Source organism: Herpailurus yagouaroundi, unplaced genomic scaffold (assembly GCF_014898765.1).
Source record: "Herpailurus yagouaroundi ecotype Mexico unplaced genomic scaffold, PumYag 100, whole genome shotgun sequence".
In the NCBI taxonomy this organism is placed as follows: Eukaryota; Metazoa; Chordata; class Mammalia; order Carnivora; family Felidae; genus Herpailurus; species Herpailurus yagouaroundi.
The window spans coordinates 29437023-29464753 of NW_024412391.1; the positions used below are offsets into that span (position 1 = coordinate 29437023).

Genomic DNA, 27731 nt, shown 5'->3' on the forward strand with positions numbered 1-27731 from the left:
ATTAATACCATTTTTTTGTTTGTTTGTTTTTTTAAGCCTCCGATGAACAGGACAGCATGACGCTGAAATTATAAGGTATAAATACCTCCACCTTAATTTAGTGTACAAACAATTCCACAGCCAAGAAAATCTATGAACATGTCGTTTGCAAGTACTCTAAAACTGACAAACCTGGTCTTCTCATATAAGAAAAATTTTGGAGCCTTGTTATATTACTTTAAACTGTAGAAAAGAAGGTAAAAAAAATAAAAACACTTTTACTTAGCTGTGCACTTCATCAGGGCCACCCCCCAGTGGCGGTTTCCCTGAGTCACAGCTCATTACCTACTGTGGCAATTCCAGCCAGCAAATGCCAGAATTAGTGAAACAGATGCCCCAAGTGTCCGTGGTGCTTGTCTCTCTGTTTGGTTTTGGTGAGGCTTCTAGCAACAGGGAAATGACATTTCGGGGGGCACAAAAACGTTACAATTTATGATCACTCTGCCATCTTCGTGAGTGGCACAGACAGCCAAGTATTATATCCCATTTATCAGGATCTGGAAAACCTATTTCCTAGTCTTGACTCTGTCACTAAGTGGCTAAGTGACCTTGAGCAAACGATTTCAGTGTCTAACTTCTTACAGTAAAGAACAAAATAATCTCGAAGTTCTTTCCAGGCACTACGTTTCTATGAAAGCATAGCTCAGGGTCTTTTCTTGGCTTTGAACAGAGCAATTACTTGGCTTAACACGATATTCGAAGTACAGTGGCAAGTTCACAGATGCTCCTGGGTCTCAACCAACTTAGCATCAACACGTATTCAACAGGTGGTCAGATGACATGTGTTAGGTGAAGAGAAAGCCAAGGTGGTTCCAGGTAGTGAGGAGGAAATGTAAAGGCACACAGGCAAGAATATGATAGTTTTAGAGATCCAAGTGGCTCAGTGTTGTTGGGGCAGGGAAAACCAAGGAGAAAGCCTTCAATTTTCCATTTCAGAAAAGAGGAGGCAAGAGCAGCATAAGTGATAATATATACGTACCTGACCCCCCCTGACGCTGTATTATTGAGGAATATAATGGAAGTGGTCAGATCAGCACGAGTTGCTAAGACACTGGATGAGGCAATGATGGGAACAGAATAGTCAAGTATGACTCCCTGGATTCTGGAGCCATTCACTAAGCAAGAAACATAGACAAATAGTTTAGTTAAAGATACTCTGAAAGCATCATAGGATAATTCTGAAGAAACTCAGATGGAGTTGTCCAAGAGGTGGTTGGAGACACTGGCCTAAGAGCTTAAGGGTCAGGTCTGGGCTAGGGAGCCAGAGTCGCTGAAATGCTTACGGCAAATACAGTTATTAAGCTGCCCAGGGAGAATGTCCTGAGCAAAAGGAGAAGAGACGGAAGGGGACAAACAGCATTTGAGAAAAGGACTGAGGAAGAGGGGGTGGGCAGGGCAAACTGGGGACTTAACAAGGGCAAAGAAACTCCAAGAAAGGGAGGTGCCGTGGAAGCAAGAGAGTAAAATATTTCAAGGAGATTGTGTCAAATAGTATGCTTAGCCAGAGAAATTTCAGTGATGTGATAGGGATGAAAGTGAATAGCAGTGGGAGGAGGGGTAATTGAAAAATGAGGAAGTAGAGACCGCAAATGCAGATACCTTTCAAGAAATCTGTACAGGGAAAGCATCTTCTCCCCATGGAGAGGGAGAGAAAGTTTCAGAGAGCTTCATGTAATGAGAGTGGCAACAAAATATAATAGCCATTGTGGAAAATGGAGAGGGCAGGTCTGCTTATCTGCGTAGTTCATTGCAATGTCCTCGTCCCCTAAAGGGTGCCTGCCCCAGAGCAAGCTTGATAATGATTTGTTGAATGAGTCAGGGACGCACAGAAGGTTTGCTGAGGGATTCTGAAAATCCAGTTGAAATCTGAGACCATACATCGGTCGTGATGGTGATTTTTATGGAGGTCAAGGTTTCCTCAGTAGTGCTCAGCGTCTTGGTACAGACAGAAGTTGAAAAAGAAAAGGGGTCTAGGTTTTGGTTCTGAACGGCAGGCGTGCCTGAAGGACAGGGTCTCGAGTCGGGAGATTCATCGAGGGATCCAAATATCAATAAGGAAGACAACATCCGGGAGGCCAGGTACATATAATAAGGGTCAAGTGGAGTTCAAGAGCCAGCATATCCACAGTTATTTCTGACTAAAAGTGTACTTTTTAAAAAAGAATAATACTCAAAGGCACTAGATTAGAAGAAAACATGGGACAGCTCTATAGAATCCAGTACACAGGCCTGGGCACCTGGCAGATCCTTAAATACCTGTTGACATCATGAAATTCATTTGTATGGCCTCAGGAGAAGATTACTTTTGGCTTTACTTCATCTTCTCCTGTCACTCTACAGAACACATTTTCCAGGAGATATCTACCACAGATGTTGAAAAGTTCTTTCTAAAATAACTACTCTTCTGTCGTTCCAAGATGCAATTTCTGCATCCCTCACTGAGCACAATTATTAGAAAAAAAAAAATAAACTTCAGCTTCTAGTGTCAACTTTAAATTATGTTATGTTATGGGGATATTATTCCCCAAGAGGTCCAGTTCTTCCAGTCTGATTTCCCAAGAGAATTCAGAGTGGAAATTTAGGCAGGTTTAATATGTCTGTGGAAAACTAGTATATTCATCCATTTTGCTCTTTTCTTTCAATTATCTTCACATTTCCCCCCAAATCCTGGATGTCTCAATCTTTGAGGAGACCACTATTATTTATGTGTATGAATATTTCCCTTTCAACATAAGGAATACAATTAATTTCCCTGAGTAAACTGTTTTATAATTATTCACTTTTCTTCTTCTAATTGCCTCCTCTACCTACCACCTTCCATTTTGCCTTCAGCCAGGCAGACGCAAAGTAAGTACCAACTACCAAGGTCCAGTGCCGGGAAGAGGGCCGTGACGCCACGCTATGTTACAGGTCAATTCAAATCCCTTTGCAAGATTTGCCCGAGAGCCTGGAAACAAAGTTTTCACCAGGTTGTTGACTTTTGATACATTTCCTCTGTTTTGTCTTGTATTTATTTATGGACAGTTAAATTAAGATTACCCAAACTGTGGCATGCAAAACCACAGAAATAATTTTCTCCATTCCTCTATATCCTGATATTGCTGAGTATGACGTGGGTAAAAAATAAGTTTTTTTACAAAAGTATGCATGAAGATGTAAACGTGAGAACAACAGTTTCTTGGGAATTTATTATTTAATACTGTTTTTTGACGTGGAAATTTGGGTATGTCTTTTATGCTTATTTCAATTTCATACGAGCAAGAAAAAGCTGTTAAAAAATCTGTGTTCTCTGTATTATGAAAATTGCACACAGATATGTAAGGTTGCAAAGGAAATTATACTACAAAGAATGCTTAGGATGCAGCAAAGCAGGATAGAGCAGGTATTCTTGTTTTTTTGTGTGTCTGCCACTGACATAAAATAATAGTTTCAAATGTGTCAAATAAAAACGATTTCAAAGGAAACCAATTATGTTGAAATAGTTACAATATTAAAAGTTGAGGTAGAATAAAAGTAAGTATGTGCTTTTTCTAACACATCAATGACAAGATCCACTGACCTTGTAACTGCTATAATTTTAAAGTAGTGATTAGCATAAACAATTATTTCACGATTTCTGCAGCAATGGTAATAGGATATGAAAATAACAGTGATTGGGGTGCCTGGTGGCTCAGTCAGTTGAGTGTCTGACTCTTGATTTCAACTCAGGTCACAATCTCACAGTCGATCATGAGATTGAGCCCCGAATCAGGCCAAGCCAAGAGGGGAGCCTGCTTAAGATTCTCTCTCTCTGCCCCTCCCCTGCTCACATGCATGCTCTCTCTAAAATAAAATTAATAATAAAGGAAAATATCAGTGACAAAAGTTACAAGTACTACTAATGCTACTAAAGTTTATTGTTTCCATTTGTAACTGAGAGAAATGCTAAATTTCAAGTACAGAAACTAATGAAATTGATTTTTTTTTTCCCTCTCAAAGTCATGGACCCCTCCCGAAGCTAAGACCCCTGAACTGGTGGATCGTAAGTGAATCTTTCAAAGAGCTTCACTTAAGTATATTTATTCATTTAAGTATATTCAACCTAAGCCTTCTTTTAAGAAAATATTTTACCTTGTGAGAAATTTTCAGAAATAAGGCAAATTTGTACCTTGAGTTCCCCTCTATCTGAGAGTTATACAAATTAATTTGAAAAAGTCCTCAAAAACTACACTAATTTAACACTATGTATTAGTATTAAAATTAGTGAAGAGTTCTAAGATGAACTGTACACATTTCTATGTTACTTCATTTTTTTAAATTACATTCTCAAATGACCCTAACTCCAAACAGTGAGCAACTATGTATTCTGAAAGAAATCAACTCAAATACCATGAGAATCTAATTCAATCTAGAAGAAGATAACCATTGTTCAAAATTCTCATACCCATACTCACAAACACAAAAGCTAAAAATAAAACCATTGGACACTAATATTAAAACATTGAAAATGTCATGAATCACTGTCATTTGGGTTCCTGTAAATTGCAATAAGTTCAATTAAATCATGCAAAATGTCTGAGTCAGGAGGGAGAGAAAGTAAGAAAAAGAGAAAAACGAAGGGATGGAGTGATGGAGGGGCAGTGGGCGAGAAAGACAGATGGACTACACAAAGTATACTTTGGAGTTACAAACCAAAGGAGCCCAAACTCAGCTTGAAGGCCTAATCCAAACAGTTCCAAATGGGTTTCCCCCCAGTATTGCAATTCTCTATTCTTAAATATTTTAGTGTCTATTTAACCAGTAAAACAATAGATCTTTCGAGCATACAGAGATGACAGTGGGGCACACAAAGGAAGGAATGGAAAGAACATAGAAAAACATAGGGCAAAAAACAAAAACAAAAGCAAAAACAAAAACAAATGAACAAAAAAAAAAAAAAAACACACCAGGAAATTTATTAAGGTGCCAAGACAAAAAATACAGAATATAGCATTATCAAAAATGGTTTTAGTTGAAGTCAAAGTAGCATGAACATAACCCAGTTAGGCTTAAAACTTTGAATTTCTTCTTTCTTCCAGATTGTCAGTGGGCAGACCATCTGGCATTTGGACACAAGTTAAGGTATGGATTACACATCAGTATTTTCCTCAAGTCATTAGCTCATTTAAAGATTTTTATCCTTCAAACCTCAGAAATTGAACTAATTTTTTTTTAACAAGGTAAATACTGTAGCTATGGCGGTAAATTTTAGGTTAAAGTGAGACACAAAACAAAGAATTTTGATTTACTGTGACCAGCAGAGAGCAAGTTTTACTGTGAGTGGTCATCTCAAATATTTGAAGATAAAAATTATATTCAATGAATAATACTTTGATACTATTTTCCCTGTGTATACTTCATAAACTACAAGAGACTCATGAGTCATCAGCCAGTTTTTGTCAGAAGATTCAAAACATCCTGCACATTCTGTATCTTTTCCCAAAAACTTCCTCCTTTGAGAATTGTAGTTATTACGCAGTGTCTAGTGCTATTATTGTAACTATGAAATAATTTTTTGAAATCCTTCTAAAACGAATGGAAACTTTTATCATAATTAACAGCATGCCAAATGATAAAGTATTTTCTTAAATGGATGGTTTCCAAAACCGTAAACCTATGCCAAATCCTACTGGTTATTTGAAAGATATCCAGCTAAAGAAATAGAAAGTGTCTCCTACTATAAGCACTACTATAGTGGACCCTATAAAGATCATCTGAAACCATGGCTGCTTTTAATGGTCTAAAACCTGAGAAGGATAAGATATAGATAGAGCACTTTGTAATGGATCTCCTCCCCTCTCTCCTACATCATCACCAATAACAATCAACCAATATATCTCATTTTTTTAAATTTTTAAAATATTTTTTTGTTTATTTACTTTTAAGAGAGAAAGAATGTGAGTGGTGGTTCAGGCGGGGGGACAGATTGAGGGAGACACAGAATCCAAAGCGGGCTTCAGGCTCTGAGCTATCAGCACAGAGCCCAATGCGGGGCTCAAACTCATGAACCATGAGATCATGACCTGAGCCAAAGTCAGACACTTAACCAACTGAGCCACCTAATTGCCCCCCATATATCCTATTTCTAAAAACATCCCCCTTCAGCAAAATTCCTTGAATACAGTATCCTAGACTTCCAATCTTCAATTCCTCTCTTTTCATTCTCTCCAGATCCCACTTTAATCATTCTCTTATCCCCCTAACGACACCAAAAGTATGAGGTCACCAATGACCTTCACAGGACAATGTCAACGGTCACCTCCCATGCACCTGTTTGGACTTCTCAGTTTCATTTGACCCATGATCATTCATTGGTTCATACTGAAACACTTTCTTCATTTGGTTTCCAAGCTGTCTCTCTTTAGTGGTTCCTTCTCCCCCATCACTGGCTACTCATCCTCCTCCTCCTCTTTCTTTTAAAGTTCCTCTTCATTTTCTGACCTCTGTATATTGGACTAGTCCAGTGACTCAGTTTTGGAATACCTAAATTTATCTTCATCCCGAGCAATAGTTCCTAACTCTACATGCATATTAAAATCTGCATGTACTGTAAAATCAGTATCAGAGGATACTGATACCTTAGCCACCAGCCTCCCTCCAATTCCAAATGAATTAGAATCTCTGGGGGTAAAGTCCAGGGAGTGGTAATTTACTTCCTACTTGGTTTGCCCAGAAGCTCTTCCTCCAGGTCCCCAGGTTGAGAACCCCAGTCCTCGGAGATCCCATTCGTCGAACATTCTGTATCTTGATGGTCATAAAATGTATCTTAGGCTGCAGACCATTCCACTGAATTCCAGACACCTCTATTCAAACAACTATTTCATATCACCAGTTAAATAAAGAGTATCTCAAATCCATGACCAAAATCCTTACCTTCCTTTACCAACAAAACCTTGTTCTTCCCATAGCCTTCTCATTTCTATTAATGGCAACTTGTTACTTTAGATTGCTTAGGCAAAAAACAAACTAACAAAAAACACCTCAGGAGTCATCCTTAAGTTCTATCTTCTCTGAAATCTCACTGTTCAGTAAATCTTACTCCGTCTTCCAAATACCTCTTTATGCAAAAACATCTCACCACTTCTACTGCCGCCCGGATCCAACACAGCTATCTCCCACCTGAATTACTGCAAAAGGCACACAGTAGGCCTCTTTGGTCCTTCTGTACCTGCAGTGGATTATCAGCACAGAGGCAGGTGATGCTTAAAAATGCTAAGTTAGACCATGCCATTCATTTGTTCAAAATCTTTGAAGGTTCTTCAGGCTCCCCATCATCTGCACCACCTTCACTGTTAAGTGTCTTAATTTACTTGCAGGAACAACACAAGAACTGACAGGATTTTCTTACCATCTTTCTTAAAAGCTTGAGGAAAAGGATCACAATTTTTGTCACATTCTCAAAGAAGCCCGTGAGCCAAAAATGATCAGAATTACTTTGTAAGAGACTATCATAATATTTCAATTTATTACAGGTTAGGTTTTAACCTTTGCAAGCTTTTACTTACAATAGTAATTCAGTCAAAGGTAGGCCACGTGAGGAGTGCCTGGGTGGCTCAGTCAGTTGAATGTCTGACTCTTGATTTCAGGTCAAGATCTCAGAGTTTGTGAATTTCAGCCCTGTGTCCGGCTCTATGCTGATAGCACTTTTGAGCCTGCCTGGGATTCTGTCTCTCTCAAAATAAATAAATACACTTAAAAAAAAGAAAAAGAGTAAGCCACATTACAAGATAAATTTACTTTATGTATATTTTAAAATTCACCTGTCTTCTATTTTCCTGGATGATGCAGTGGTTTCTTTACTCATCTTTCCTACACTTTTCTTCTTCTTCTAATGTTTATTTACCTTTGAGACAGAGATAGAGTGCAAGTGGAGGAGGAGTAGAGAGAGAGGGAGACACAGAATCCAAAGTAGGATCCAGGCTCTGAGCTGTCAGCACAGAGCCTGACACAGGGCTCGAACTCACCAGTAATGAGTTCATGAGCTGAAGTTGGCTGCCGAACTGAGCCACCCAGGCGCCCCTCTTCTAATTCTTTACCTGTTTTTGTGTTCATGTATTTCCTTTCTTATACTATACATATATAGAGGCTAGGATTTAAATTCAATTAAGGGTCTTGCCAAACTAAAGTATAAGAAGCTGTCAACTTACATCCACTTGTGAACTTGTGATCCAAAAGACAACAGTCAGAAGTTTGGAACTCAGAATCACAAATGCCCGCCCTGTGAAAGCCTCCCATTCAAATGGCAGTTAGTGCTGCTGGAATGAGGTCGGAGTGAGGGCTTGAGATAGGCTTTTTAATCACTTTAAGTTACATTTCCTCATACCCAGTCATTCCACAGAGGTTATTCAGAAGTCTTCTAAGATTAATCAACCACACCACAAACAGAGTGGAGTCATCTAGGTTAACAATTCAGTAAATGCTTTTCTGGTTGCTCAATTCTCTTGCCTTGTTAATGGATATCCAACCACATAAAGAGCTAAACTCTAAAGAACCCATGTATGCTGGCTTGTCAAGAAGTTAATGTTACTACCTTTTTATGTATTCAAACTTTTCCTCTCTCCTTGATCCTTTCCATCGAAAAGTAAACACATTCAAAGCTTTCCCATCTTAAAATGAAAAACAAACAAACTCGCTGGACCCACACTTCCACCCTGGACTTGAGCCTTTCTAGAACTACTGTTGCCCATGTGTTTCCTCAGTGTTCCATAGCCTACATCATTCTGGTTTCTCCATGCAAATGGTTCTAAATTACGTCACCAAATGATGTCCACAATGAAACCCATAAAATATTTCAGTGTTCATCCTGCTGAACCTGTCACTGATCTGGCACAGTCCCCTTCCTACATTCTTTCCCTGGCCTCCATGACACTATCCTTTCCAATTGTTTTTCTCAGCAAGATAATCCTCTTCTTTGCCTCTGAGGTCTCCCGAGGGCTATCTTATCAGTATCATGGCCTCACTCTGACTCTAGTTAACATCACCTGTGGAGAAAAATCTGAACTTTTCCATGCGATTGTCTCCCAAGTGCGCAAGCTGAACCCACATTCCCCTCCCACCAAGCTGGCTGGCCTCCAGTGATCTCTGAGTCAGTCAGTTTTCCGCCATCTGACTGTTTCTCATAAATCTCTTCTTAAGAAAACTCAACCAGATTTAGTTTCAAATATTCCCTCCATGAGAATATCAATTAGCATACTTGGGTTTAACTCCTCCCAAGTTCCAACTATATATTCCCAAATGCTCTTGAATTGTGTATCATCATTTGGCATCGAACAGTTCTAAAACTCAACTCATGGTCATCCTCAAACTACACTGAGCTATTCATGATTTCCTCATTTCTTTTCCCTTTTCCAACTAATTGAACTAGAAAATTAAGGACAGTCCTGATTCAGATGCAGGTCTGACGGCTGTTCAGTTCTACTCAGTTTTAACCCAGCCCTTAATCCTGAAACCCTAAAGAAAACCTCTGCTTCTCAGTTATCACATTCAGTCCAACTCACAGGGTAGAAAACAAAGTTTGCTCTAGAGAAGCCTGGCTACTGTATCCCCTAGTGCTGTTTCACATACAAAAAAAAACACCACCTAAAATTCTCATCATCAAAGAAAAAATTAAAACCATGGTGTATGAATAGGGTCACAAGATCTGTCCAATCCTTTCCATTTAGCCTATTATTCTGAAGCTGGGTTTCTAAATGGTCTGTTCACCCTGCCACCCCACACCCCAGAGCTTCCTGGCCAATCTATCTCTATCTTCATTGTTTTATTTCCTCCCCACCCATCTCCTGAGTGAATGCTAAACTAATTTAGATCATTAGAACAGTGGCCTAAGCAACTTGTCTACAAAACCAAAAAGCCAAAGGTGAAGGAAGTAAAATCCATACATAGCTGATGGCTTCTCTTCTTTAACCTGGCCTGCAAAACTGTAAGCTATTTCAAATGAAGCTATCTGAGGCATCTCTGTTCCAAATGTTAAATTATACGTATTTCAGAACCTTATAAAATCTTTTCTTTGATCATTAAAGGGATGGGTAAGAGAATAATTTACTATAGAACATCAATTATATAGTTCACCTCTTTGCCTAAAATCTACAGTGTATTCAAGTATCTAGAAACATCATTTATTAAAAAAAAAAAAAGAAAAACTCACATTTTATAAGCACTTTGGATAGATAATTGTTTCAATTTTTTTAAAAAAAGCTGATTAAATATCTCAAATAAATAAAATATCTCAACTTTGATCATGTCTTCTTTCCTCACGTACCCATCTACTGTATGACTCTTGTTCCATTTAGTTTGTTGGTTGAGCAGTGAAATTTACTAAAAGCCTGTTTTCCAATGGACTGGCAAATACTGCCTCAGAAAGCAGAGTTTTAAACCTTTCTCCCACACAACCATTTTGACATGGAATGGAAGGCACTGTGCCTGAGAAAACAGAACACAACAAAACATCATCCAAGCAAACTAAGTATTTTGAGGAAAGCAGAAACCTATCTTGCCAAAGTCAGAGGAGGTGTGTTTCTGGAAGCTCAAATTATAACACTATAGTCCTCTCATAAAATCCTATTATCCTTCCACTAAAATACTTGTTATTTCTACAATTACAGGCAAACCTGACGTTTTATGGGGGAAAATGAATGTAAGATTTTATAGTATTATGTAACTAAGAATGAACAATTCAATTTGAATTTTACTTTTATTCCCCCTTGTTTTTAGGATTTGGCAACATGTTGTTGACTGAAAATCACAAGGAATAATGAAGAAACAATGGGGGCAAGAGGCAGAAGTTCTGAGTTCCAGTCCTACCCCAGTAGAATTTTTGTCTCTGACCTCTGATATTTGCACTCTTATCTTTCCACACTCTCTCCCTTGAGGATTTCAGCCTTTCTGAGGTTTCAACCACAATGTCTATGGAATGTTAAAGAACAAGTACCTGTGTTCTCAGGTTTATACTCCTTACTTGCTTCAACACTTATTACAAGCCAGACTCCAGACTGTGCTGGAAATAAAAAGAATGAGACAGGGTCTTGGCCTTCAGTGAAATTACATTTTAGTGCAGGCAGGAAGACAAACTTCAGTATCACTGGGTATGTGGAAGGTGCTATGGGGACACAAAAGAGGGGCAACTAGCTCAAAACTGGGCATCAGGAGATGATGCCTAAGTTGAGTTCTGAAAAAAAATGTACACAGGTGAAAAAGGCAAGGAAAATCACAAGAGCATTCCACGTTGAGGGGAGACCAGAAGGAAGGGCATTTACTTGTACCCCTTAACCACATGTACAGGGACCTCTAACCAATGGCGTAAAGGCATGCTTTGAAACACGTGGACTTGTGCCAAGGTTTGCAGATGGTGAGGAGGGTAGGGGAAGTGATGAGGTCAAGGAAAGCTATTTTTACCATTTCACCAGCAATTCTCAAGAAAGGCGGGGCAGGACATATCTGATCACCTCCTGAGCTTTTCACACTTTCATGCTCAATAGTGCCACATCCACTTTGAAGGCTGTGTGCCCCACCTGCTGCTACTCACGCTAAGGTGCCCTGTCCCTCTGGTATACCGTGAAAAACTGCTACACTACAAATACAAGGGGAAATACACGGAAAAGGGGGAGGAAGAAGAATCTAAAATGATAGGTCAGAGAGGAAGGAAACCAAGAAAATAGTTTGAAGAAAAGGAAGCAGAGAGAACCAGTAAAATTGGAAGACTGGGCTCAAGTCCATCCATAGTTCTAAAAGCTTCCTAGAGGTTGGTAGCATCCCAGCTCAACAAGTCCAGAGTAACTCATCATGTCAGGTATGACAATAGTTTATTTCTAACATACTAAAAGTTGTGAAGGCACTATGCGTGCAGGTGCTTAATAGACAGCAATATTGAACAGGTAAGAAGGCATCTGGTTTGAATAACTGCAACCATGGAATTTCCGCATTATGGAGAGAAAATTTTTTTCAAAGAAATGTATACTGGATATAAAATGGTGTCCTTCAAAGAGACTGCTTTAAAGCTTCAGAGGAACAGGACATCCCAGGGGTCCTGTGGACTTTCCCTTTGTCACATTTCCACTCTCATGGCTAATTTAGCTTCTATCACAGTAAACTGTTTATGATTATCTGAACAAACCACATTAATTCCTAACAGCCTTGAATGTCTCTCTCATCTATCTATTGAGCGTCCACCCAGGCATTGCCTTCTTCAGGAAGTTAACATTCTCAACACTTGTGAGCTCCTTAATGATGACAATGACAACAGTGATACTTATCAGGTGCTTCATCTGGGCCAGACTGCCGTTCTAACTCAAATGAATTTGGCATCAACTCAACTCCTCTTTATGACAATTCTATGAGGTAGGTACTAATAACAGCCCCATTTTACACTTAAGACACTGAGGTACAAAGCCTACCCCAGGACACATCACAGGTCAGTGGTAAAGCCAATAGTTGAACCTAAGCCGACTAGTTTCAGAGTCTGTGGTCTAATCCCTAGGCCACACAGCCTGTGTGTGTGATTAAAAATGGGACACATCCTAGGTACTGCTGTATACACAAGGCTCTTGGCTGTCTTGTTCAATTTAAGTTCAATGAGCTTTGGGGTTGGAGAAGTATATAAGATGGCATATTAACCCGAAAGGTATAAAGTCTATTCTAAAAACACCTTTGCTGAAACTTAATTTTCACACAAATATATAGCTGTAACTGGCATACCTCAAACGTGTTAGATTTACCATTCTTAGGATAAGAAAAGTGTCTTAGAGTCTAATGAAAACCCTTGGCAATTTGAATATTATATGATGCCGAATTATCCTATAATTATTTGAGAGGTCAAGAATCTTAAACATTTAGTCTTAAAACTCTCCACATGGGTGATGCAATCAGAAAATTTAAGGATGTATGGAAATATTTTTACACAAAACAAGTAGAAATCTACTTCTTTAATAAACTTTAAATAAAAGGTACAATATTTTCCAACACGGGTATTTTTTTTCCTCTATTGCAAAAAAGGAAATTTTTAAAATAACATTTTTTAATGAATATGAGCACCTATTTTATTTTCCAGTGCTGGTTTCAAGGAAGAGTAGGATAAAAGTGTGTGGAATGAAACACTGTATCACTTATTAACTGGTGGGAAACTCTAATTTATAATGGTGCCCAGCACTAAAGCTTCATAAAGAAAAAAATTTGAGTCACCTCCGTCCAACCTCTTTGGCACTTTAGTCTGGCAGGAAAGGGAAACAAGCCTAGGGCAAAAGTGTGAGAATTGTTTTTATAGTTTTAGTAGGAAAAGCTTCAAGAAGGCAAATGTGTACTAAGATCCTTGCCTCATCCACAGATAACACCATCAACATCAGATGCGATGCGGGAATGACCAGTAACGACCTTTCTCATAAAGACTTTCAGTAAGGCAAAGCATCAGTGGTTAGGGGCATAGATTGTGGAGCCAGAAGGTCTGGGGTTTCATCTTATTTCTACCACCTGTCAATTGACTTCAGTGGGTTCACCTGACCCATCTGTGCCTCAGTTGGCTCATTTATAGTAAGACAATTACATAGAGCTGATTAACTTAAAGTGCTGTTGGGAGGGTACAATGAAATCATGCCAGCCTAGTTTAAAAGAGAATGAACAATACACATTACTACTTAAGCTCAGTCCATAGATAACCTACAGTTGCATCTTACAAGATGTTGCCAACACACTGACTCAATTACGGGGCTGGGTAAGTCCTAAGCTCTGCGTGAGCAAGGGGGCCAACATCTTTAATGTTTAATTTTGAGGCAGAGATGGCAGAGAGAGAGGGAGACACAGAATCTGAAACAGGCTCCAGGCTCTGAGCTGTTAGCACAGAGCCCGACGCGGGGCTCAAACTCACAAACCGTGAGATCACGACCTTAGCTGAAGCTAGACCGTCAACCAACTGAACCACCCCGGCACCCCAAGGGGGCCCACACCTTACGGGTTTTTCAAAATTTGGTCTGCAAAGAGGCCCTTACTTTTTTTAATGAAGCGAAATAAAATAGTTTCACATTTAATTCCATCTTCTGAACCAGAAAAAAACGCCCCTGTCAATATTATTTATGTGTAACACAAAAATAACCACAGGCACCGTTTGTCTAGAAATCACACTGTCAAACTGTGGTTAGCTGTCTTTGAGCTGAATTGAGTGAATATTATTTTGCTATTCATTTGCTCCTGTTACTGTAGGAGAAACAGGCATAGACAATAAGGGCTTAAGAAAATGTAACAAAAAGAGAGAAAACAATTAAATCTCTCACTTTTAAAAACATAATTTGTATCCGCTTTTATCAGTGTCCTAAATCAAGCCTGTTCAAGACCTACTGTTGTGACATACCTCCTGAAATCCAGATGCTCTCCCTGTTCATCAGAACCATTCCTGCCATTGCCCGGGCCTACTCAGCAAGTATTAAATTTCTGCTCAACCAGGAATCACATTCTGCAGAGCAAGAAACCTGCGCTGAAGTGAAGCAGTTTTGCTGTGGGGATGGCATCACAGAATCCTGAACTCAACCTAACTTGGAAGATTCCTACTCCAAACCACTTCATAGAAAAAGCAGCCCCCTGAGAAATGCAAGTCGCCCAGCTAGCTGGTGGCCGGCACTTTGTCATTTCATTTGCCATCTACCGGGTCTGTACTTTTTGTTTCCCTACAACTAAATTGCCAGAGAATAAACTGAACTTCAAAACTGAAAATCAGGAGTCAACTTTAAACAGCATCAAAAAGCATGAGGATGCCCAAGCTGGAGAACACAAGAAACGGGGACATGTTCATCTAGATTTGAGCAATCACAACAACATACGATCAGCTAAATCCTATACCCTCACAGCAACGTTCTGGATAGAATGACGTACAATATATTTAGACATCTTCATTTGTGTTTCACATTCCTCATTCCCCAATCCAACCTGGAAAAGATGTGGTGATAAAGAGGAGGATGACAAGGGACTTCCCTTATCCTTATCTCCCTCATACACTCACAGGCCTGGGAGAGAAAGGGGGAGAACACAACTCTATTTCATTTCAACACTATCGATTTTCCTCTTCCTTCCTATGTTACTTAGGAAGCTGCATTCTTCCATTAGAAATAACTTCAGACACAGAATTAAAAATAAACAAGGACAATCTAAAAGTTCCATAAGCTATTTCAGGTTGGATTGATTGATACAATTCAGGTAGGACTGATAGACCAGTCTTTACAATAAGTAAATATCAAATGGAAAAGAAGAGGTTAAGGCTGTAATAAGTAAATTCAAATGTATAAAACAAGTAGATTTCAATTATTTCACCCAATCACGGGGAAGCAAAGATACTCTAAAGAAAATTGCATTGCCTTCCCAACTCCTTGGAGAGCCAGTTTAGTTAACAGCCTACCTCTGCTTCCGAGATGACCATACAGCTTGCATGTCAAACTCATTTTAAAGTGTCAATCATGTCCCTTTCAATCTAATTAGTTTGGAAAGTAGTGTCACTGACCTGGAACTATGCAGACCACTTATTATCATATCATTTGATCAACCTAACACTTTACCTCAGTTGAGTCTGGGACACCTGTAGCCAAAATGTAATATCCTTTCTCCCGCTCCTTACTGGTAACTCTCAATACAATTTCCTATTTACAACTCAATTTATCTCTATGAATAAGCATGGCCAACTTCACAGAGGCATCCACAGAATTTGCCTTATTTAAAATTTCATGGTAATTAAAATTGAAAGGTAAGGGGAATTAGAAAAAGAGAATCACATATAGATCTGAACCAGAGGAGGAAATATATACCTGTATCTGTATGTAAAATGCAGATGTGAGGTTTTTGATCCCCAAGAACTGCTAAAAGGAGAGGAAAGAGGAAGAATAGAACAACATGGATAGGCTGGGTGAAATCTGGGACCTTACACATGGTAGGGAGGCTATTCTTCTCTAACAAAATATAACACAGCAAGCCATTTTTATGAAAGGAGTCTGTGGGCTGTAAACCCAACATCGGATGGGTTTGTGTTCTAATAAAAGCTTTCTCACGTTCATAGTATTTAACCTGACTTGAACCTGGCCAAGGACAGGATGAAGCACATTGAAGACCTAATCAGTAATTCCCCAGAGGTCAAAGAACACCCATGTACCGCGGGAGGAGAGGCCACAACCAGACCAAAGTGAATGGGCAATGAGGTGGGCCTGGAGGGGTGACAACACCGGGGGCTGGAAGATGCTCCTCAGTGAAGCAACAGATCACCGGGCCCATCCCTGGTGAGAGGATGGAAATTACCTAGTCCTTTCCTCATTTTACTTGGGCGTATTTAAGAACTGATTTGCAAGACAAAAATACAAGCAAGTCATTTCTGAACCACAGGACATCATAATGAATCAGGGACAGAGAGAACACATGCACACACCACCAGAATGCTGCATTCATATGTCCAGATGTGGTATTAAAAAAAATAGGTATAGGAGTTCTATTTAAAGTCCTGACTGTTCACTCTAGAAGACAATAATCTAAAGCAGGATGTCAGTTGCTAACACTTCCTTTCCAAGCCTATGTTTCCCTAGGCAGATGTTGCGTTTTACCAAAACTCCCGTTTGAAAGATAAGCAAGATTCTTCATTCATGTTTGCTTGATCAAGTAGTTATTGGTGAATATGATTTTACATCTGGTCAAATAAAATAAGCATGTATCTCAAATGTACCTTCAGGTGAAGAGCCTGTCTTTTGGGAAAAGACAGCATTAACTTTACTCTTCTTACTGATATCACTGTTGACGGACAAGCTGGACTGAATTTTTCTATGCATTTTGTTAGAAACAGGTGCTGAAAGTCTTCGATTATCCGCAGATACGTTTTTGGCCCCGTGGTGGTGAATTCCATTTCCGTTGCTGAGACTAGTGGGGCCGTTCTTTATCTTGCCGCCTTCCTCCTCACTTGGCTCCTGTAGGGACGCTTGAAGCTGAGGCAGGCGCTGAGGTTGGCCTAAAGAACAGGTAAAGTTTTTCCAGTTAAAAAAAATATTTGAAAACCATCAAAATATATTCAGTAACAGACTTTTTCTTTTCCCCCTGGGTTTCGCCCGTGGTACTAAAAAGTGGAAGGTGGAGAAAAAGGAAATATTAATTAACATGGACACAGAGAAAACAATTAGTACAAAAGGCAAAGTGGGAACAGGGTCATCAGAAGTGACGTGACACAAGGAATAGGAAAATAGCAGGAAAGACTTTTGTTTTTTTAAGAAAATTTAAGTCGGAAATCTGAAAAAGTTATTCCACACCCAATCAACAGCAAATGTTTTTCTTCTATATACTAGGCCCCACTTTAGGGTGCTAGAAACAGCAATATTATCTCAATATCTCTGATTATGGGTTAAAGTAATTGTCTTTTGAGAGAAAAGGGAAAGAACAATGAATTCAAGTGTCAAAGCTGGACAATAGAGAAGGAAATATAGTTGTTTTTCTTTTCAATTTCACTTCATTTTTTTAAAGGTTATTTATTTAAGTAATCTCTACACCCAATGTGGCACTTGAACTCAGGACCCGAGATCAAGAATCACATGCTTTTCCGACTGAGCCAGCCAGGCACCCCTTCAATTTTATTTTAAATCCTGGAGAAGAAAACCTTTTCTATATGTATTCTTCAATTTGATATAAAAATAAACCATTTATGAAAAGTTAGGAATAGAAGACAGTTTCCTTAATCTGATAAAACACATCTGCCAGAGTTAAATGTCAGCACTATAGAAACACTCCCATTTAGGTCAAGACCAAGAAAAGGCAGCCCAGCTTCACCCCTCTTATTCGACATTACACTAGAGGTCCTGGCGAAAACAATAAATATGAAAAAGTAGTAACAGGTCTGAAAAAAAATGTTTTTGAGACCTATACCTAATTTGAATGTTCTAGGGGAAATTTAGGAGACTATAAATCTTGAAACACAAAGAATTTAACAAGGTATATACAAGATCAACCCTATTAAAATAAAAAAAGGTTCCTCTAGGCCAACAGAAACCAAATAGCAAATATACAAGAAAAAATGAACTCTTCACAATATCATAAACAAAACGCAAACAAACAAACAAAAAACAAAGCCAAGAAAAACACTGTTAAGAATTAAGCTAGGACAAAATGGGCAAGATTTTCTGGCAAAAATTATAAAACAATACTGAAGGACATTAAAAAATATACTACTAACTGTAGAGCATATAAATGTTAATTCTCCCCAATTTATTTATTTAGTGTAATTCCCATAAAACAACAGGCTTGTTGAGGGAACTTGACAAGCTGATTCAAGAATTTATGAGGAAGAGTAATCAACCATCACTAAAGAAATTTTCAGAAAGAAAATGAGGGTTGCAGCATTTGACTTACTACATATATAGTCTTATCACAAAACCAACAGGAGCTAAAGCAGTGAGCTGATGGTTCAGACACAGACACATAAACCAGGGGATAAGCAGAGAGAGTTCCCAATATAAATGTGTGCACACATTTAAGGGCATGTATTCCTTAACCAAATAAATTACGGGTGTATTAAATGCTTATCTATGAAAAGCAAAACCTTTCAGATTGAAAAAATATGACTATTTTAACATCATGACACTAAGGAGGGACAAACTAATTGGTTGTTTGGACAATGAATCATAAAAAAAAGCAGGATGACTATTCATCATTGGTGCTGCCTGGCATTTCTGAACACCCTCATGGATTTTTGGTAAATTCCTCTAGTCCATTCCTAGACTCCTCTGCAGCTAAAGGGCAGGCATGTGACCTAAGTTCTAAGCACAAGTATGACTTACATGCAGAATGGCCAATGCAAGAAGGCAGCCACCTCCACCAGAGAGGTGGAAACCCTCAGCACAGACCATGTAGAAAGCATTTATTGGTCTCGGCAGTGGGGTGCAGTGTCTGATGTCCACTTCCTATCAGACCAATGAACCGATAGTCTAGCAGTGGGGTTTTCAACAAAGAAGCCCCATTGAATAGATGGGAATGATGTGTGGCTGTGTAACTCTTGGGAGGGCCTGTATGTTAATACATTTATTTTCTATTTAAATTAGCCAAAATGGAATCTAGTGTTTGTAGCTAAAGAGCCCTAACCCCCCCCACCCCCAGTGTTATTTTACATTGGTTACATAATGAAATTATTAAAATCAACATTCACCTTGATTGAGTAGCCCCTAAGCAAAGCTATCCATCATCGCACTTCAGCAAAAACCACCAACAAAAACAATTTGTTCCCAAAATTTTACTATTTTATAATTTCCTGCAATTTCAAATCTAAAAGTGCTGGTTTAATTAATCTTCTTTTCCATTTATGAATATGAGCAGTTATGAAATGTATATTACATCTGAATACTAAGAACTCTTCAATTGAGAAAAGTATTGCATGCAAAGCAGTCACAATTATATGTGGCATTGACCATGTCTGATTATCTGTGTTCTGGGGATTAGCTAAGACTTGGTATATATTTTTGACAAAGACAGTTTGCATTTGAGTAAATCTCTAGCACACATTGTTTACCTCCGTTCCTGTTCACATATCCTCTGTCTCTTGAAGAAAAACATCTTAACATATCAAAACGTGCTAACTCATGAATGTGCATATTTTAAGAAAAAAGACATTCTTTTTCTTTTTACTTAACAAAAGCATGCTTTCGTACAAAATCTGTTAACATTAATACCTGATTTATTAAACTAACCTATGAGCTCCCTTAAAGTTTTTCAGTTCTTCAGTGATAAAGGAAAATGTCTAAAAAGTAAAGTAATGGTGGTAAAATGTATCAAAATATTTTGTTTTTCTCCTTACTCTTGACGAAATAAAAACTTACTTCTCTGTTTAGCAGCCATATATGCCCTTCTGTTAAGAAATATCGACAAGGCATCTGCAAAGGTAGATCTATTTCTTATGAGTGTGCAATCATTTGATCTAGAGATTAATCTGCGGCTCCTGTAACTTGTATCAACTAGAAGGACACCCTAATGACTGCTATTGAACACACATAGTTATGCATATGTATTTAAAGGGATGCCAGAAAAGATAGTCAAACGTACTGTGGTGTTCTTTTCAGAGCACTTACCAGTAATTTCACCAAATAAATGGAATGTTTGGGCCACGTTTTCTCTGAAAAGAATATTTCAAAAGCAATCCGAGAGCTTGGTTAAATTGAATATATCCAATTGACCAATATTAAAGAGACTTACCAACCAAAAATATCCTGTAACAGTCCATAATCCAAGATAAATTTAAAACTACTATGTAGTAGTTAAAACATTCCAATAAGTAAATTTTTTTTAAAAAGGTGGTAAAAGACAACTATGTCTTGCCACCAAATTCTCAAACTGACAGATCTGACCTTTTTCTACTATCAAAATTGACTATTTGCAAATTACCAGATATGGCTCAAGTGGTATTCAAACACATCCTTAATGATTTATCTACATTTCAATCTTCAAAATGATATCTATTTCTGTTGGCAGATAAATCAAAATACATTCATTTTTGTTTCACTGTCCTCTAATTATTTTAACTATAGTTTGTATTATGGTCAGGTAACCAAATATTATCTCTTTATGCCAGTTTGGTTTTTTTAATAGTAATAGTTTTTTTCTTATTAAAATAATTTCTTAGTTTTAGGATTTGGGCAGATACATACAGTATGTAAGTCAAATTAAAAATGGATAAACCCTAGGTATATTAGCTATATTAACATTTATTTTAAGTTCACTGCTAATTTTTCATGGGTGTGACTTGAATCTTAGAGTCAAATTCTAAGCAAAACCAAGTCAGAAACAGGATTTTATTCTCAAAGAACAAAAACATCTGATTGATTAAACCCTAACTACTTGGCTTTAAATAGATTTCTTTTCCTTATTGTGTAAAAGTTGTGTATGGCTTTAAAAAAAAAAAAAACACAGTAATATGGGAACGACACAATGCTTCTTAAAACACAAGTGATGCCTAGGGACCCTCACTCTCCCTTTAATGATCCACTGCTCTCATTCAGCTGTCTTTCTTTTTTCAAATCTTTACATATGTGACAGCTCTCAAAAGTAGACCATAGACCATCTGGCATTTTCCGAGGTGTAACTTGTGCAAATTCAGCTCTATTGGGAGCGCACTGCTATCTTCTGCCTGCGTTATAAAGGGACAATAGAATGTAGAACTTATGAGTTGTTTTGAATTATTCATTTTTTTGCCTGTATATTCAAGAAATTTTACAAACTCTGCATTTTGTACTACATAATCACATGCGTTAAAGGTACAAAGAAACTTTTTGACACCTCTTTTCTACAGAAAGCTGGCATTTTGTTTGATATGTGAACATTCAGCATCTGTTATATCATTCTAAACAGGATGGGTGCTTCTACAAAAGACCCCATTTTAAACTTACTCTATATGAGCAAAAAAATGTATTCTTGACATTCAGTAACTAATGCAATACACATCAAAATTTCAAATACCAGTTATATGAACATTCAGCATCTTCAAACCTGGATAGCATTGGTCACCCGCTTACCATATGTGTAAAGAATTTTTTTTTTTTTTTTTTACCAGTGCTCACACAATGCCGCATGATTGTAATTTTAATATCCGTGATGAATAGTTACAAATGTCTTAAGAAATACTGTGCTTTCTAGGTTCGAATGTTTTCAATCAGGGAGGAAACCAATAGAATTAAATCTAGTGATTTTCAATAAGAATAATAAATATGGGAGTAATGAGTCAATAGCATGAACTTCTTTTGATAATTTTTTTGAAACTGGGTGATATTGCAGCAAGTAATAACTACACTTGCAACTGTAGCTGCCTGAGTGGCAATATAAAGCAACATTTTGTTATAGCATATAATCTATTAGCATGTGCAAGACCTCTTCAGTCACTGGTCTCTTGCACAAATCAGATTTAATAAAATTACAAAAGAATTCTCATACCACTTGCCCACTTTAAATGGTGGTTGTATGCATATGAAAAAAAGTTAAATGCTTAGGATTTAAAATTGTAACAAAATTATCAAAATAGAATATTGTTAGGGGGTGACTTGGTATAAACTGAATTTACTCTTCCCAGAGATAGGTGACAAAGCTTTTCTGGATGCCCAATATTATGTAACTCCATGGTCACTATGAGACAGAGACAAACATGCACATGTGCACACATACTAAAATAGTAGAGATTATATATAAATAAAGTGGTGTTTTATTGTATATACATGTAATACGCGTCAATACCCAATAGCTTAAAAAATCTCTTCGAGATGCACTAATGTGATAGAATTATCTTTGTTATAATGTAAGATTTAGGCTAAAATCAACTAAAACAAAAGTTAAAATAATGGCTAACTCTGTTCCTCAGCTTCATACAAGCCTTTCTCAGTGTACCCTAGATAGACCCAGCATCTTAGCCCTTACACAGTCTGAAAGCTTCTGGCATTTTCTACCTGTTTCCTTAGTTCTCTGCCCCCCCTCCCCACCCAAGGTCTTTCTGAAAATTCTGACTTATCTCTTTAGCCTCTGAACTTTTTCATCACGTGTTATATTTTCCATCTTCATTTTAGTTAATGTATATATTAACATAGTGAAATATATTTTGCAATTGTGTCCTTTTTGGAACACTGATCGGTTTGAGAAGCCCAATCAAATTCTCTCTCCGCAATTTGAAATGGACAAGATGGAAGAGACTCTTATGATGAAAGCATTTTTAACAGTAATTCATCACTTATCAGTGGTAGGGGTTGCAAATACTTCCCAAACAAAAGGATAAAACTTGACAAGTTGTTTGGAGAATCAATCATTAAGAAAGTCCTTAACCATAATGAAGAATTGCTCAAAGGAGGGAGGACTGCTAGCTTTTCCCCAATTCCATGCTCCCCATTGTCCCGGGTTCTTGGCTAACCCATTTCCCAGTCTTCCTTGCAGTTCAGTTCAGCCATATATCCATGTTCACTCTGAAAGAATGAGAGCAGAAATTATTTCCGCCACTTCCAGGCCTGGGCCTAAGCCCTGGGTGTGTCCTCTATACTCTTCTTTCTTGCACTAGCCAGCAACCCAGCTTTGACCACAGCAGTGGGAAATATCTTAGGCATTTTGGAGAAAACAAACAGAAGGAATCTGCATGGCAGCAGGGAGAAGAGCCTCTCACTGACCTAGTATGCTCATCTTATACTGTTCCATAAGAAATAAACTTTTATTCAGTCATGGGATTAATGCTGGGACTCGCTGTTATAAACAATGTTACCAAACATTACAGCTTCTATCAAATCCTATTAACAACAACGCAAATTCTAAATACATATATATGAACTGCCCCTAGCCCAAATGACTTAAAAGATACCACATTTCACTAGAAAGAAACAGTACATTAGTAGCAGTAGAAAGACCACTGTCAAACCCACAGCCTGGGGTTTGTCTTAGAAGACAGCAGACGAGCTAGCTTTACCATGCAGAAGCCAGTTATTACTGAGGGATAGTCGTGCATCATGCAGTTCTGCAGGGAAAGTCTCCCAGCATTACTCTGCTGCTCAAAGACCATTTTTAGCCTCACCATGGCTGGTAGGAAATCCAGTAGAGTGACCACCATCCCATTTGGTCAGGACTAAGGGAGGTGCTGGGATGCAGAACTCTTAGTTTTTAAAACAAGACAGGTGAACCGGGACAAATTGGTCACCTTTACATCAGGAGCAATTTGTACACAATTGCTACTGTTTTCCTCAAATGAGACACTGGCTCTAGCAGATGGTGGGAAGATAGGTTTTCAGTGAGACTCATGAGGGGTTGAATTCTAGAGTCAGTATTTCCCAGTTCTGTAAGCTTGAGAAAGGTACTTCATCTCCCTGGGCATGAGGCCCCTCACTAGCAAAATGAGATAAAGTGACAGGTCCTCATGGGTATGGACACTTTATTAGCACTTTCCAGTTTCGTACCACAGTTACTCTCTTTCCTTACTCTTCCCTACATAATTTTCCTATCATTTCTTTCTGATTTACTATTAGGCTTTTTTTTTTTTTAAATTCTGTTACTAGGGGTTTTTCCCCCTATAAATCAATGCAAGACCTTTTTATGAAATAACAGTTTCAAAAAAAATACACAGTATCTTTCATTGTTCAGAAAGAATAATGACTTGATTGAAAAATATATTAAAAAATAAGGAAAATCATTGGCATTTTAAGATTTACATGTTTTACTGAAAAGTCCCCAGCAGTAAGCCAATGAATAAACAATTTTTATTGTATTCCCTCCAAGTGTAGCTTTTCTTGAATGCTTGTTTCCATCCCCAAATGAATGACATATTTGGCCTTACTTTATGCCAGCTCTTACACATCATGGATTCTAGCTAACTTACGTGGATAACATGAGCCCACCACTCGTACATTTGAGAACAGAATATTTTTCAGTTTAAGTTAGCAAGTTTCATTATGGATTGTTACCTACAAGCTTTATTTATGTACTAACAGATCACACGGTCTTCTGATATAATCCCATAGTGAAGATGGGGTCGTTCTGCTACGGTAGGTATCCCTATGTTTTCAGGTATTTCTACCATTTGATTCAACTGATCGAATATCCTCTGCTTATAATTATTGCAACTATATGATACATATCTAAAAAAAAAAGTGCCTATCTACTTACATTTAAAAAATATATAGGGGCGCCTGGGTGGCTCAGTCGGTTAAGCGGCCGACTTCGGCTCAGATCATGATCTCGTGGTCCGTGAGTTCGAGCCCCGCGTCGGGCTCTGTGCTGACAGCTCAGAGCCTGGAGCCTGTTTCAGATTCTGTGTCTCCCTCTCTCTGACCCTCCCCCGTTCATGCTCTGTCTCTGTCTCAAAAATAAATAAACGTTAAAAATTTTTTTAAAAAAAAATATATATATATCGCCTAAGCAGCCTTTTCTTGTAGGAGAGAAAACATACAAATAAAAAGGCAACACAAAGTCATATTCTTCCAGAAATCTATTTTACATCCTAAAATTTTATTGTTTTTTGTTTTTTAAGTTATAAAAGGCACTTCTTTGGTTTAAGAAAAAAAAACAATTATTGGGCAAGCAGAAGTTTGAAAAATCCTATAATTGTGTTATGTTTCAGAATTGGAATTCTGAAAACAGTAGGAAGACAAGTATCAGAGAACAACTACTCATACTTCAACCTTCAGACCATAAGTTAAATATTTCTTTGACCTTGTTGGTGTTTCACCATAGGTTTAAGGAAAAAGATTTTTAAAAAAAAATTATTAATACCATGTTTATAAGTAATCATTTTAAAAGCACCTGATTATTGAGGCACCTGGGTGGCTCAGTCGGTTGAGCATCCAGCTTCACCTCAGGTCATGATTCATGGTTTGTGAGTTCAAGCCCTATGTGGGGCTCTGTGCTGACATCTCAGAGCCTGGAGCCTGCTTGGGATTCTGTGTCTCCCTTTCTCTGCCCTTCTCCAGCTTACACTCAGACTCTGTCTCTGTCTGTCTCTCTCAAAAATAAACATTAAAAAAATAAAAATTAATAACAGCACCTGATTATCTATCACAATGGAATAGGACACATTCACATATCTTTAACATACCAGAAATACCTTATTTAACCACATGCAGCATCTACAAACTTCAAACAACGTACACTGCAGTAAAATTAGTGTTGGTAACAACTAAGGGAAGTACACACTGAAAACCCCACATATCTGACACTCCAGAATCCATCCTGAGGTTTTATATACTAATTACAGATTTCAAGGACCACAAAGCATGCAAGAACACCTCCCATTAAGAAGCATGCAGCACTCTTAGGCTTCAACTGAAGATACACATTGACACACTTGGGTAGATGCAGAATTGCTTTCTGACATAGGTCCTGGATCATCCCTGCCTTCAAGTGACTTTAGCCCTCCTCCATGGGATGAGGGCTCTCCAGTAAGGCAAGGACACAAGTCAAAAGAACCTTGAAAAAAAAAAAAAAGAACCTTGAAACCAAGAACTCTGATCCAGTATAAAAAACTGCATCAAGAGTAGGCTATTAAAGTGTGAAACTAGTTAAGTAAAGCCAAGAATGGGGAAGATGAGAATCAGTACATCCTACCCTAGAAAATCAGTAGTCACTGTGAACCAGTAGCAAAGTAGTGCATTGAAGTGAGTAGCCATCAGTTCTTAGAACAGAAATCATGTGCATACTGAGGCTGGAGCTTTGGAGTACTCTGCAGAAAACTCACAAATTGGTATATCGGACTTCTTATGGCCTTCAGTAGCTGCTGCAATAAAACAATAAACTCCATTCTAACTGGCCATGGTAACAGCCACCTGGAGAAAGCAGGCAGCTTCATTCAAGGGAGCTCCTTTTACCTTCAAGCAACACAAACAAAGCCAGCAACACACATATAAATTTGCTATTGTGGGAAATCCAAACAGGTGCTCCCCTCTGCACAAATTTCAAAAGCCTTCCTTGCCTGATTGCATACCTGAATGAGTAGACGAAGAATAGGTTTTGGCCTCTACTTGCCTTGGTGCAATTCACAGACATACAACCCTAAGCAAGAGCCTTAGTAGCCAGTGAGGAGGGACCACTAGAGTTCAGAGAGTCATACATGGTAACTGGATTTCAGCAACCAAATTATGTATTCAGTCAAAATTGAGTGTGCTGATCTCAAGAAAGGCTTGAGACTCCCAGCTCCAGTGCCTCCCGCACTCACTGCCTCTCAGTAGTTCACATAACTCATTCACGAGGGATACAGCCTGAGGAAGGAGCGACCACGGGGTCAAGCCTCACCAACCACAGAAAGAGCTAGTGACGGCAAGCCAGTACACAGAGACAGGAGGAGATCAGAGCTCAAAAACACAGATGGCAGGTCAAGGGACCAGAGTCAAAGATTATTCAACCAACTTTTGATGCCAGTTACCAGAAAATGAAGTCTTACCCCATCACCTCCCCCAAAAGGATATTGATAAATAACAAAGATGTTAAAGAAATTACATTGCTAGAAAAATCTCTAGCTTAGAAAATAAAGGCTTGTGACAGTTCCACCAAAAGGCAATCCCTGAATCTAAGTCCTTGTTAACAAGAAGAGAACTGCTAAAATCCCTAACAAAGGAATCCTCCTCGAAGCCCTTCCTTGAGGAAAGGGCCATGAGGGACACCCAACAAGGGAAATCTTCTTAGCAGATGATCCTGGAGTAAGAACATCTACTGCCTACAGAACCCAGGCCAAGGTCAAGGGAAACATTCAATAAAGAGATGCTTCTGTACTATCCCTCACCAGACTGACACGGACATTCCCCAGATCAGTACTGTACTTGAGAGTTTACACTACAGCTGCCCTGTACTTCCTTTACCATCATACAGTTAGATTTGTTTTCAAACATAAGTCGCAAGACCATGAGGAGCTAAATCCAAATTTGATTTGAGATCACATTTCTGAACCATGTCAAAGAAGGAATAAATATCACCCAGAGGTGTGCAGAACAATGACCATATGACACTAGCTCTAGATGCATCATCTGAATGTGACTTTGATTCATCTCTCATTAGGGACAGGTGGAGTCCACATGTGTTTGTTGAAAGGATAATTGGATCTCATTAAGAATATCCTGAATCCATATGCACGGAAACAAAAAGTATCTGTATGTAGACACACACATAAATATGTGCTGGTCAAGCAGAGACTGCACCATAACTGACACCTAATCTTGATCCATCCAACATCACCCACTTTCTTCTGGTGC

At 38.4% G+C, this 27731-nt stretch overlaps 1 protein-coding gene across 1 annotated transcript in view; it reads right to left on the bottom strand.

The window, feature by feature from the left end:
• MDFIC (MyoD family inhibitor domain containing) overlaps positions 1-27731 on the bottom strand; it is an 87674-nt gene that overhangs the window by 17249 nt on the left and 42694 nt on the right. The window contains exon 4 of the mRNA XM_040472185.1: positions 16733-17011. Within this exon, the coding sequence (XP_040328119.1) occupies positions 16733-17011 (279 nt within the window). The remainder of the gene's footprint in view (positions 1-16732; positions 17012-27731) is intronic.